This window comes from Zophobas morio, unplaced genomic scaffold, assembly GCF_036711695.1.
Source record: "Zophobas morio isolate AGI-343-1 ecotype UQ-CSIRO unplaced genomic scaffold, CSIRO_AGI_Zmor_V1 ptg000002l, whole genome shotgun sequence".
Lineage (NCBI taxonomy): Eukaryota > Metazoa > Arthropoda > Insecta > Coleoptera > Tenebrionidae > Zophobas > Zophobas morio.
Window position 1 is genome coordinate 1052679 of NW_026972107.1, and position 13026 is coordinate 1065704.

General features: G+C 44.2%; 4 protein-coding genes across 5 annotated transcripts; 2 read left to right on the forward strand and 2 right to left on the reverse strand.

Moving 5' to 3' along the window:
* Positions 1-574: 574 nt before the first annotated feature.
* LOC135123602 (S-phase kinase-associated protein 1) lies at positions 575-1307 on the reverse strand. The gene has a single exon (XM_064048397.1). The coding sequence runs from the start codon at positions 1218-1220 to the stop codon at positions 732-734; it is 489 nt and encodes a 162-aa protein (XP_063904467.1). The 5' UTR covers positions 1221-1307; the 3' UTR covers positions 575-731.
* Positions 1308-1420: 113 nt separating this feature from the next.
* LOC135123613 (uncharacterized) lies at positions 1421-2672 on the forward strand. Its single transcript, XM_064048422.1, has 4 exons — positions 1421-1831; positions 2121-2257; positions 2304-2378; positions 2441-2672. The coding sequence occupies exons 1-4, from the start codon at positions 1829-1831 to the stop codon at positions 2586-2588; spliced, it is 363 nt and encodes a 120-aa protein (XP_063904492.1). The 5' UTR covers positions 1421-1828; the 3' UTR covers positions 2589-2672.
* Positions 2621-3889, reverse strand: LOC135123586 (mitochondrial ornithine transporter 1). The gene is made up of 3 exons (XM_064048374.1): positions 3626-3889; positions 3044-3577; positions 2621-2997 (listed from the first exon to the last, which is right to left on the reverse strand). The coding sequence occupies exons 1-3, from the start codon at positions 3687-3689 to the stop codon at positions 2681-2683; spliced, it is 915 nt and encodes a 304-aa protein (XP_063904444.1). The 5' UTR covers positions 3690-3889; the 3' UTR covers positions 2621-2680.
* Positions 3890-4203: 314 nt separating this feature from the next.
* Positions 4204-12858, forward strand: LOC135123476 (protein lava lamp-like). 2 transcript variants are annotated; one of them, XM_064048156.1, is made up of 7 exons: positions 4204-4286; positions 4337-5597; positions 5648-5749; positions 5840-6279; positions 6337-12347; positions 12394-12560; positions 12614-12858. In XM_064048156.1, the coding sequence occupies exons 2-7, from the start codon at positions 4346-4348 to the stop codon at positions 12691-12693; spliced, it is 8052 nt and encodes a 2683-aa protein (XP_063904226.1). In that variant the 5' UTR covers positions 4204-4286; positions 4337-4345; the 3' UTR covers positions 12694-12858. The 2 variants fall into 2 exon arrangements, with proteins under 2 accessions (XP_063904226.1, XP_063904219.1); XM_064048149.1 differs by having other exon boundaries at positions 5840-12347.
* Positions 12859-13026: the final 168 nt, after the last annotated feature.

The window sequence follows — 13026 nt, forward strand, 5'->3', positions numbered from 1 at the left end:
TGTTACATGATTAAATTATAAACGAAACTATGAAGACAATAGCTTAAGGTTAATTCACTTACCAAAGTTTCACAACTACAAACTGAAGTTTATTGCATCAAAATGACACTTTAACGTCAACAATTCCATTTTCGTACCATTATTAATAATTTCCGTCGAGATTAATGCATCGTGATGACCTCGTCTGCGACTGCGACACCCTTTTGGACGCAGATAATAAACTCAGACACATCAAATGTAAAATCATCAAACTAATGACGGATCAAATGAAGCAGACCAACCATTACATCAATTTCATGGTCAGAACTGACCCTACTTGTTTCCAGCGACGGTTTGTACATAAAAAACTACCTAATCTGTGTTAATCCCTAGTTTTTAGACGATACCGCACAAGGTTATGCTCCTACTGTTTATACCTCGCAATAGTTTTAATTATACTATTTACAACTTTTATGATTGGGACTTTTCTGGGGGCTGCTTTGTGTGGCAGCGACGCAGCCACTGGCGGCGGCTACGGTATATTTTAACCCTTTTCCTAAAATTTACTGGTTAAGGTGCAAATAAAGAAATAACGAAACGAGAAAAGGCGTTTGTTTAAAAAGTACAGAGTATTACAGTAAAAAGACAGAGATTACCAAATTTAGTACACCTTTCTCTCAAAAATCCAACTTCAAACAAAATAAATACACTGTGAGCAACATGGCAAAATAAAAAAGCGACTTGCCATGAGTTTACTTCTCCTCACACCACTCGTTCTCCTTGCGCACTTGCTCCTCTTCGGACGCAGTGAAGTCATTCTTGATGTTAAAAGTCTTACGGATCTCCTCTGGAGCCTTCCCCTTGATCATGTTAGCTACCGTCTTGCACGTCACGTCGAGCAATCCCTTGATATCCAAGTAGTTCGCTGCCAAAATCAGCTCGAACAGAGTCCCCTGATCAACCTTCAGGAAATCGGCGTCCCAGGAGGAGATGTCGTCGGTGCGCTTCTCCTTGTTTTCGTCGTCTTCGGGCGGCGGTGGGTCGTCTTTGTGGTAGGTCGACCACTGGATCACTTTTTTCAAAATCGCGGAATTCACGTTGGGCAACGGGACGACCTCCTCCTCTTCTTCGTCCATCCCGAGGTCCTCCAGCATGGTCTTTATGGTCACCGAACATTTGGCGATCTCCACGTCCACCTCGAAGGTTTCCCCGTCGGAGGAGCGCAATTTTATGTTCGGCATTTTTTATTTTTGCTGCTTTTTTGCTTGTTTTGTTAGTGATGAATGACAATGAGCAACTGGGAGACGGGACTAATGGCGGATGACGGATGGACTGTCAAAGCGACGCGCCAAATTCAAAATCGGAGCAGAATTTCGAAAATTGTGCAGCTGCGGAGCGACACGAAAACTGCTAACAACACACACTCAAACAATGAATCGAATCCGCTGGATTTAAGTCAAAGATCGATGAATTTTGAGTCACGAAAGTGCACCTGCGCAAACGTCACCCAGACGCGCCAAATTCAAACTTAATTGTTTATAATAAATAGGGTCAACCTTCACAACTGAATTGCGGAAGTTTGAAACTCGTGCAGATAATATGATTAGTGTGTGGTTGTATTACATGCGAAAATTTGCACATTTGTTGGATCAAGTCGAGTGTCTAAAGCCGACTATTCGTGTTAAATTGGGTAAAATAACAACTTTATGGGTTTGGAGTGAGAGTCCGCGAAATGCGCAAGACGTCGCTCTAGATTTAAAAGAGGTGGCACCAAGCTCAAGAATTGGAGTCTCCAACAGCTCGTCTTCGGCTTCCAGTCTCCAGAACTAGCTTCCACCTTCCAGCAACAATGGTAAGCCTTTCTGTGCTTTACACACCAAAATAACAATATTTATAAAAATCCTGACCTTCCTCACCGCAAAAATTTAAAAGTCGTCACGCGCGCTACATAAAAACAACAACAATCACATCTGATGCAATATTTACAAAAATTGTTTGAGCCTTTCGACTTTAAAGTCGCAATTAGCGCTTCGAGAAATTTTTATAGTCGATTGTTATCGCGACAACTTAACTTTTCAAGTGTTTTGTTATCACGAACGAATTCGAAAATAAATCGTTATCGGGGTTGTTTTCCGTTTTAGGGCTTCGCGACAATAAAGACATCCATTAAGGACCACCGAATGGTTCTGTTGTTATTCGCAGTCGTCTTCTTCTTATCAGTTCAAGAGACCTATGGAGATAACAAGAGCTCCAATATTCTGAACCGGAATTACTGCAGGTATTTTGAAAATAAAAATGTTTGTTTTGGTTAATGTTGAGTTTAGGAACCACATTTTCTCGCCGCGGTGCCGCGGACAGCAAAAAAGGGACGTCATGAGCCGCCCTAGCGAGGAATACAGGTACTAATATTAATTAACCAATTAATTACTAATCAATTAATAATTAATTATTGTTTGTAAAGGTTACCCGTAGTGGAAGACTTCTCCGGCATCGACAGATCGCGCGAAATCACCGCAATTCTCAACAGCCCCACTCTCCTAGGCGAACTATTACGAAAAATCGTCGAAACCCCCGAATACGAATCCGACACAAGCAACTACTTGAAATGAACGTCTCCAACAACCAACAGTATTAATCAGTATTCCTATTTAATAATTTATTTATTTATTGCTTAAAATATAACTTAAAACCTCCGTTCTTTCTATGAAACCACCCTATGCATAAACTTTTTAGAATACTCATAAGCCACAAAAAGAACAGCTGTAGCGGGTATAGTCCGCACCAACGTGGGAGTCAATCCGGTGTACAGATGCCTAAACCCCTCGCGCCTCCAAATGTCAAAAATCACCCTAATCATACCAGCATTAGAGCTTGTCACTTGAATTCGACTTTTAGCGACATCTGCCGGGAATATTAAAGTCCAAAACGTGAACCCGCCAGCGGCCCCCGCTACCATCGTCTTGAACAAACCTATATCGTCCTTGGACTCCCCTGGACGCGTCAGTAGGCTCCTCACACCTACCACACTCAAATAAACAAAAATCACCAACCAGAAAAAACTCACCTTCATACGCCCCAAAAAAGAAAAAATACCCCGGCATTTCCCTAACCAAAGTCGGCACCAACCCGTGGAAGAACCCCACGACTCCCTCTTGTCTAAAAATCTGGGCTGACAATGACCATAGCGTCACACTTTTGACTTTGACCCCTTCCAACGCTTGCTTCTTCTGGACTTCGTACATGGCTTGCAGCTTACACTTGAGTAACTCAGGCGGACAAATAGCCACCGAGGAGAAAAACGACGCCAGAAAACCCGCCGTTGCGTTCTCCAGCGACGACAATTTAGTCACATTTTCCGCCGACGAAAAAGTGAGGATGCCCTTTTGACACAGACCGTAACAGAAGAAGAGGACGGAATTTTCCGTGATGTTGGCGGCTAGTGCAGGCACGGTTCCGGCGTACAGCCCCCGGTAAATCCCGTCGTGACGCAGCGTTTCCACAAAACAGTTGAACATGTTCTTGTACATGCTGGGGAAGGTCTGCATTTTGACCTTAACTGTATCGAGGGGCTGCCCCACGTACACCAACGCCGCGCCCCCTACAAATAAAAATTGTGTGACTTGAGTTTTAAGAGAGGGTAGTTTACCCAAGGAACCCGCGACGAAGTCAATAATGCCATCTTTGATGTTGCTGCGACGCTGCTCGGACATTTCTTCACCATGTCCAACGAATAACTGAGATTAGAGTTGTTTATGTAGCTGATAACACGATGATCCCGGAGCGATACGGTTTCGGGTAAAATTTTAAAAAGGTGAGGTTAGGTTTGGCCTTGACTGCAATGTGGCCACTCGAGATAACATTATCGCAATAAAAGCACTCCATTGTACTGGTCAGCGTACCGTTAGTTGTTGTACGATAAACAACAATTACACAATTGCGCAAATTACAAAAAACTGACATAACCTAGACAAAATTTTGCAAAATTGGGTCAATTTGGGGATTTTGTTGCTACGACTAGGGTGACATTAAATTTGACCTTGTCCCCGATTTTGTGCTATTTTGGATATTTCAATGTGAGGCCACCCCACGACCTTTACAACCATTTTACAACCACAATCGTGACAATTACGACCACTTTGTGATAACAACAACGCAAGTATTATCACACAAATCGTGGATTCGTTCCAACTTGGTGACTTTCCTGGCGTGCCATTGGCAACACATAATCTAAATGGTTGACGTGTAAGTGATGACAGCAACATAATAAACACTTTTTCTTCCAGTTAACATATTGTGGCCAAAATAAGGTAATAGTTTTGTTTTTTCGGATGTTGTGGTTGTTAACTGGGTATTAAAGGTAACCAAAATGTGGAAGGGTCCTGGGCAGGACCCCGGCGGAGGCCCCGAGACGGGGCCGCCCCCCGGCTCCAGTCAAGAACTGTCGGACCTCAAAGACCAGTTCGAGCAACAACAAGTCCTGATAGCACAACTCAAGGAAATGATACGTAAGAACGAGCAGAGCAACGTCACCCAGGAAAAAGTCGATGAATATATGAACACTCTTTCGAAGCGCGGGGGCAGAGCCAAGAAGCTGAAGCGCGACGACGACAATAAAAAAACAGCTGAGATTCCCGCCAGTCAGAAAATCAGTTTGTTGCGTCAACAAGTGGAGGAGAATAAGGTGCGGCTTGCGGAAAGAGGAAAAAGCAAGAAGGGGATTGAGGATATGGTGACACAGCTGAAGGCACAGTTGGACGATTCGCAGCAGTTGATTTCGCCGCTGAATTTGTCGCTGCAGGATACCAAGGAGTATAGTGAGAGTTCGAGCGCGCAGGAACTCTACACTGTGTTGTTGACTAAGGAGAAGCGAATCAGCGATTTGTTGGCCAATGTGCAAAAATTGGAGTCCAATGTGCTTGATTTGCAAGAGAACGTGAAAGAAAAAGATTCCGTGATTGACGCCAGAACGAAAGCGATTACTTTAATGACAGAGAACTTAAGTAGGAAAGGCAAAAACACCTTAGACGCTCTGGATGAAACAAAGGAGCAGATGAGGAAAATGCAGGAGAATTTCGTCGCTCTAGAAGCAGATATGAAGGCCAGACAAATGAAACTACTGGATGATTTGAGACAAAAGAACTACGAGATCGCGGAACTACAAGAAATTAACGGGAGTTTGGAGAAGCAGATGGAGGAGCTAAAAGAGACTAGACCCGCAGAAGACACAGAATACACAGAAGAGTTGGAAGGGTTAAGGGGTGATAATTCAAGATTAACAGAAACTGTAGCCCAAAAAGAGTCAAAAATCAAAGAGTTGGAGGAAAGCATAGCTGCGTTCAAACAAAAAGAGTCAGACAATACAGAAAGTGAGGAAATAAGTAAGCTTAAAAAGCAATTGGAAGAGAGCAATAAAAACATGATTAAAGTCAAAGCCCAACACAAGTCAAAAGTGAAAGAGTTGACGAAAAAAATTGACGCTTTTAAAAAAGTTAGTGACGTGAACGCCGAAATCGTCAAGTTTGAAGCGGAAAATAGCCGGCTTCAGCAGAGAATCGCCGAATTAGAAGAAGAAAAAGGTAGTTTGCAGTTGAAACTGGTGGAGTCTGATTCTGTTAAAGGTATAAATTTTTACCGCAATTTTTCGTTGTTATTTATACCATATTTAAAGGTTCTGAAGCACCAGAATATAAAATTGAGTTAGAAGAGAGAATCCAGGACCACGAGAGACAGCTGGAAGAAAAAGACAAAGTCATATCCATTTTAGAAGCTGGTGAGTGTATTTCGTTGACTATTTTGTTTTTGTCAATAAAATAAATTTGTTTGTAATCTTATCCACGATTTTGTAATTTTGTTGATGCAGAAATTTCCCGTTCGAAGTCCGAACTCGTCTCCCTAACCGAAAAACTGACCGCCCTTTCGCACTTGGAGAACGCCCAAGTCACCTCCGAGATGGCGTCGATTCAGTTCGAGGAGCAGATGGAGAGTCTCGAGAACGAAAAGAAGCAACTATCGACCGAAAACGACACCCTAGCCAAAGACAAAGAGCAACTGCTCGAGACGATCGAGCAGCTGAAGAAAGAAAAAGCGGAGATTTCGGGCAAGCTCGACCACTACATCCAAGAGAACATGGAGCTGATCGACAAGCTCGAGAAACTGAGCGCCGAGAAGGTCTCCTCGGCCGAGAGCATCGAAATCGTGGAGGCGCTGACTCAGCAGGAGAAGCTCGAGTTGGAAGCGTACCAGAAGAACTTGGATATGGTGGCGGGCAATCTGAAAACGAGCGAAGAGAATCTGCCTCAGGTTGATTTGAATGAGAGTGTTAATGAACTGACGGAAGAAACTTCCGAACTTTTGCAGAAAATCGAGTTGTTCACGGTGGAGAGGAGAGAGGTGATGGAGAAGATGGAGCAGTTGAAGCAGGAGAATTTGAGTCTGAGTTTGAAGATTAAGGAGATCGAGAATAACAGAGACGTGCTGGCGGAGACTTATGAACAGCTGCAAAGCGAGAAGGAGGTGTTGGATGCGAAGATAGAAACAGTAGAAGGGGAGAACACCACTCTCAAAGAGAAACTAAACCAAATGAGCGAAAACACGCGAGACGACGAAGACCAGTCAGCCAAAATTAAAGAGTTAGAAGATGAAATAAGCACGACTAGAAAAATTACGGAAGATTTAGAAGCGCAGAATTCGTCTTTGAAAGAAAAACTAAACCAACAAAACGAAGATCGTGAAAAAGACGATACCGCAAGTAAAGAAATCGAAGAAAAATCTTCCCGAATTCGTCAATTGGAAGACGAAATAGCTTCCAATAGAAACTTAGTTGAAGAAAAAGAGACGCAGTTGCACGACTTGACCCAACTAGTCCAAACTGCGCAGTCGCAATTAGACGACAGAAGCAAAGAAATCAGCCAATTGAATAACACCATCATCGACTTAAACCGCACCCTCGCCGACCTCGAAAACGACAACAAAAGCCTCCAAATGAAGATAACCCAACTAGAAGAGCACAAATCCAACCTGAACCAACTAATCGACAAAAACCAAGAAGAACTAGAAGCCATAAGCAACACAGAATGGGAGAACCGCCGCCTCCTCGAAAGCAAAGACAACGAAATCACCAAACTCATGAAAGAGCGCGACAACACCGAAAGCGTGATTCTAGATCTTCAGAAAACGATCCGCGAGAAAGACGAAACCTTCCACAAGATGACTTCCGACTTCAAAAACAAGTACTTACACCTGCAGAAGCAGTTAGAAGAGAACTCCGGAAGCCTCCAAAACATCACCGCGCCTCTGCAAGCCAAAATCGAAGAACTCACTTCCAAAAACAAAGAACAGCTAGAAAAAATGAAGAAAATCGCCGCTAACTTGAAGAAAAAAAATCAAGCGTATCAGGAACTCGAAGACAAACTTAAAGATAGTCAAAGTCGGCATGAAGTTGAAATTAAGACTTCGTTGCAGCAGTTGCACGATCTAGAAAGCGAATTCTCGCGGCTTCAACAACAATTGGACGATAAGTGTGAAGAAGTGAGGGTTTTGGAGGAGAAGAACGTTGATTTGCAGAACGTCATCACGGAGTTGAGGGTGAAAGTGGATAAGAGCAACGAAGTGAGTCTGCAGCAGGAGTTGCTGCTAACTAAGGAGAATCTAGGGAGTGTGGAGAGCTCCCTGAGGGCGAAAATACAGGAGTTGGAGATGATCATAGAGACTCAGGAGGGCGAGTTGACGAAAGTGCGCGATCGTTGCAGCCGACTGGAGGAAGGCATCTCCTTCGTGGAGGAAAGAAGGTTGAGTTTGGAGCGCAAAGCCAACGAACTGGGGGCGGAATTGGAGGAGAAGGCCATCACGTGTGAAGAAATGAGCCGCAGCGAAGATTTGTTGGAAAAGAGGTTGGCAGCACTGACCGCACACGACGAAGCCATCGAGAAAAAATTAGAAGACGCGGTTAGTGACAATCAGGAGTTGAATCAGCAGAATCAGAAGCTAGCGGCGAAGAACGAGAAGTTGAAGAAGATCGTAGAAGAGTTCAGAGAGAAAATACGGGATTTGGAGGGGCAACAAGGCGTCGTGGAAGAACTAGAAACACAGAACGAGGAATTGAAGAAACAGATTCACGTTCTAGAAAGCGACTTGAAGACTTTGCAAAATGAGTATGAAAAAATGGTAGAGGAAAGTAAGAACGACTTTGACAAAGTGAGTGGGGATTGGCAGGCGCAGTTCGAAGAAATTCTAACGGAGAAAGGGGAGTTGATGATCAAGTGTGAGAAGTTTGAAGAAGAATTGAAAGAAATCACTGAGAAAGAGCTCGGATTTAACAACGAATTGATCGAGTATAAGACGAAACTAGAAAGTAGCGAAGTCGAAATGCGGTCGTACGAGGAACAAATCCAGAGGTTGTCGAAGGAGAAAGAAGAGTTAGAGAAATTGAGAGAGACGGTGATTCAACAAGAAGACGTCATACGCAACTACGAAGAAAATATGTCTTCAATGACCACACAGAACGACGAAGCGAAGAAGGAACTTGAAGCCTTGAAACAAGCTCTTGTGGAAAAGGAAGAAAATATACAATCGTTGCGAAGCGAAAACGAAGATATAAAGACAACAGAAAGCGAATTGCGGAAGATAATCACCGACAAAGAATCCGATCTTCAAAATCTTCATAGACAACAACCGTCACACAATCTGGCGTCGTTCTTCGACACCGTACCTCGTGAAGATCCCGCCGTCACCCGACTCCAACAAGAACTCGCCTCATCCAGAACCAAAATCGAAGATCTTGAAAAGACCATCCAGAGTTTGAAGCCGACAGTTCCTGATTCACAACCCATTCCCACTTTCGTGTGGTCAGGCCAGACCAGCGATCCGTTCGATTTCATAGAACCCACGAAAGCAACCACCCTGAACGCCCCCCCACCACCCGAAAACACCCACCAAGACCTACAAGACAAAGTCAAAACTCTAGAATTCATGCTCTTCAACTCGGAAAGAGAAAAAGAAGACGCTCTTGGTCAGTGTCAAGAACTCACCAACGAGCTGACGCGCCTCATCTACGAAAAACAACAGAATGTAGAATCTCAAATATTGCAACCAAGTGACATTATTGACACCCCTGACACTTGCAAAGACCTGCGGAAGATCGAATTTGAAGAAACGCAAGCCCCGCAAGTGTCGTCATTGGAAGGAGGTCCGGTTGTTGAAGAGGTGGTACATGCCAAGGACGCATATTTGTGTTATGGCGACGACAAACAAGTCGAGTCACAGATCCTGTCAGAAGTTGACATCGCCGACACTCCTGCCACCCGTCGAGAACTCCTAAATCTCGAGTTTGAAGAAACCCAAACCCCGATTAGTAGCGATAGACCGGTGAAAGAGGAACCTTGTACGTCCAGAGAGGCGTATTTGTGTTATAACACCTTCGGGGAGAACGACGATGGCTGGGGTTGGGGTCCTGAAGAAGCTAAACTAGAGGAAGAACACCAAAGGAGCGAAAACGTCGACAGTTTGTGCACTCGAATCCGCGTCCTGGAGGCAGAAAGAGAGAACCATTTGGAAGAAATCCGACAACTGCAAGTGAAATCCGGGAAGTTGATCAAGAAGTTGAAGGAGTTTAAAGTGAAGAACGAAGAACTGAGTCAGCGGAAGAAGTCAGAGGGCGACTTATTCAACTTAGACGACGCGATTCAAGAGGAGTTGAAGCTGCAGATACAACAAGTGGAGAAGAAGTTGAAGGAGACGGCAGCCGAGTTAGAAAAGGAGAGGAGCGAAAAGGGAGCTATTGTAAAGAAAATCGACATCTTAACCACCGCCAACGAGAGAATGGTGGAAATGAAGGAAAAACAAGACATAGAGTTGCTCGGTTGGCAACAAAACGTCAGAGAGTTGAGCGCGAAACTCGAACGCCTGGAATGGGGGGACGACGGATTTGCCTCCGTCGACAAATCATCACCAGCGAAAATCAAAGTTGAAACCGGAGAGGGTGAACTTTTGGCCAAGCGGATCGAGGAGTTGAACGAAACCATCAAAGAGTTGACGCTCGACAACGAGGAGTTGCAGGCGCTCCTGGAAGAACAACGAGAACTGAGAATACAGGCGGAGAAGTCGACCAGTCAGGTGGATCCAGAGCGGGAGATTCTCGCCGAAGAAACGAAACGACTGCAAAGAGAGTTGCAAGTGAGCGTCGAGGAGAAGAAACAACTCCAAGACGAAACAAACGAACTGATTCGAAAGAACACCGAACTGAGTCACAAGTTTGACGACATCCAGAAACAGTATTCCGAGCTTGACGCTTTCAGAGCTACGAAAGACGATTTGATCGCCCAGTTGAACGCGAAATTGTCGGACGCGGAAGTCTCCCTAGAAAACGATAAAGATCGACTGGTACAAGAAATGGACTCCATTCGGGAGTCAGTGGAGACCGAAAACCACCAACTGTTGACAGAATTGCAAGAAAAGAACGTGCAAATAGAGGCTTTAATAACCTCTCAAGCCTCAACCGAGCAAGAAAAACTATCCCTCTTGAACGAACTCCAAGACAAGAACGCCCAAATTGAGTCTTTGAGGGCTTCAATGACCTCCCAAACCTCCACCGAGCACGAAAAAGAAGTCCTATTTAAAGAACTCCAACAAAAGAACGCGCAAATCCACACCTTACAAGAGTCCTTAGATGCAGACATCTCCTCCCTGAAGCAAGAACTCGACAACGAAATCAAGAAAGCCGAGACTCTCGTTCAGGAAAAGCAAGTCTTGAGTGAGACTCTTTCTGGAAAGGAGACGGAAATCGTGAGACTGTCAGCGGCTATGGAACAAATGACTCAAGAGTGGGATATGAGGATCGACCAAAGAGGCTTCGACGTTGCGGAAAGCTGGAAACTGCATTTGGAGTCCAGGGAGACCGAGTTTGCCCAAATCGAGACTCTCTTGAGGAAGGAAATCGGCGAACTCGAGGAAAAAACTAACGCGCTTGTCAACGAAAACAACGAGTTGAGGAAAAACGTAGACGCGGAGATTCGAAACGAGGTTGACAGGGTTGCCGCTTTGCAACAACAAATCAACGACAGGCAGCAATACATTAACGATTTGACGAGGAGTTTGCAGGAAAAACAGAGCGAGGTGGAAAAAATACAAGAGGAGTTGGATAGTACGAAGAAGGGTTTGGAAGATGAGAAAATGATCATAGACGCGGTGATCCAGTTTATAAACCAATCGAAAGAAGTAGTCGAACGTGATAAAGATTCTTTAATTAAAGTATATTCTGAGAAAGAGCAGACCATTCTAACGCTACAACGCGAGTTAGAAGAAACCAAATCCACCCTTACTCGTTTACAAGAAGAGCATTCCGCAAAACTACAAGAAGTACAAACTTTGGCTAATCAGCTCGAAGAACGCAACCAAACTATAACTGCACTCACCAATCGCGTCCAAGAGATGCAACACCTGAAGGACTACGAACACGAGAACATTGAAAACTTGCAACAAAACCTCCTAGACTATCAACAAATTAACACCAATATCAACAGTCAGCTACAAATGAAGAGCTCCCAGCTCGACGATAAGGAAAGAGAGATCGGGCGATGGAAACAAACACTTGATGAGAAAGACAGAGAGCACGCTTACGCTATCGAGAATCTGTCTCAAGAATATAGAGCTTCCATTAACGAACAGTCGCAGGAAATCGAGACTCTGAAGCGACGAATCGCGGACACCGAAAACCACTACGAAGAGTTACTTAGTAGTAGGGAAAGTGAGCTCGAAAGTGCTCGATTTGAACTGGGCAACCAATCAGAAACCGCCACGAGTAAAACTAAAGAAATTGACGCTCTCGCTGCACAATTGAGCGCCAAAATCGAAGAATGCGCAAGCTTGGAGGCGAAGATCAACGAACAGAGTGTGTTGATAGATGAAGAAAACCGACAGTTGAGTGAATTGAGGGGGATAATTGAAGAACAAGTTCTAAAAATTGAAGATTTGAAAACCGAGTTGTATCAAAAGAGTAATGATTATGATTCGTTGATTGCCGAGATGGATATCAGTCGTACCAACGTGAAAGCAACTGAACCATCGCGCCCGAAAGTTGAAGAAAACGAAGATTTAACTGAGCCAGTGAGTCGGGCCGAGTTAGATTTGGCGTTGTATATGTTACACCAGAGGGACGTCCGTTGCGAGGAGTTAACAGTCGAGTTAACACAGTTATTGGAAGAACGCGATACTCTTCAACTCCGGCTGTCCAATGTCATTCGAGAGAAAGAAGAATTGGGGAGAAAAATCAAAGATGTTGAGGTTGTTGAAGCCGCTGTTGCTCCTAGTACGAGTACGTCTGATAAAGTCAAGATGGAAGTGGCAGTGGAAGCTTTTGATCCTCTTACAACTAAGTAAGTTTTGTTCAGGGTGAGAGTGTGTTTGATTGGTGGGTTTCAGGTTGTCTGAGTTGAAAACGGTGGGGTATAAGAAGGATAAGACGATTGTGGATGAGCAGGAGTTGCGGCGGTTGCAGCAGTTCTCGATTATGCAGCAGCACCGGGACGCCGCGTCCAAGCTGCCGCCAGAGGCCGCCGCCAGGCTGGTGGACGCCAGTTACACCTTATGTGAGTTTGGTGACGGTTGGGTAGGTCTGTCTCTGACTGTGTCTTGTTTCTAGCCCGTGATGTGCAAAGTCCGTCGAAGGTCTTGCTGAACTGGCTCTGGGGCCGGAGTACGCCTAAAGTAAATAACATATAGTCGAAAATGTGCCTAAATATTTTTAACATGTTGCGTGTAGCGTGATAAGGTTCAAATGGTTGTTGTACAGGAATTTTTGTAAAATTTGTAATATAAAACTGTCGGCATTTATTGTATAAATAATTGAAATGTGCTTTGAGCAATAAACTATTTATAGAACATCAATCGTGAAATTATGTCTAATTGCGCTATTTTTAAGTCAGCGGTTGCGGTTCGAGCCGGAAGTAGCGAGTTAATTGTTGTTTATGTAATTTGAAATATGTCTTGGATGACATATTTGCCAAACAAAGTTTAAATTTGCATAACGATTAGGTAATGAGTTGCGCCACCGCT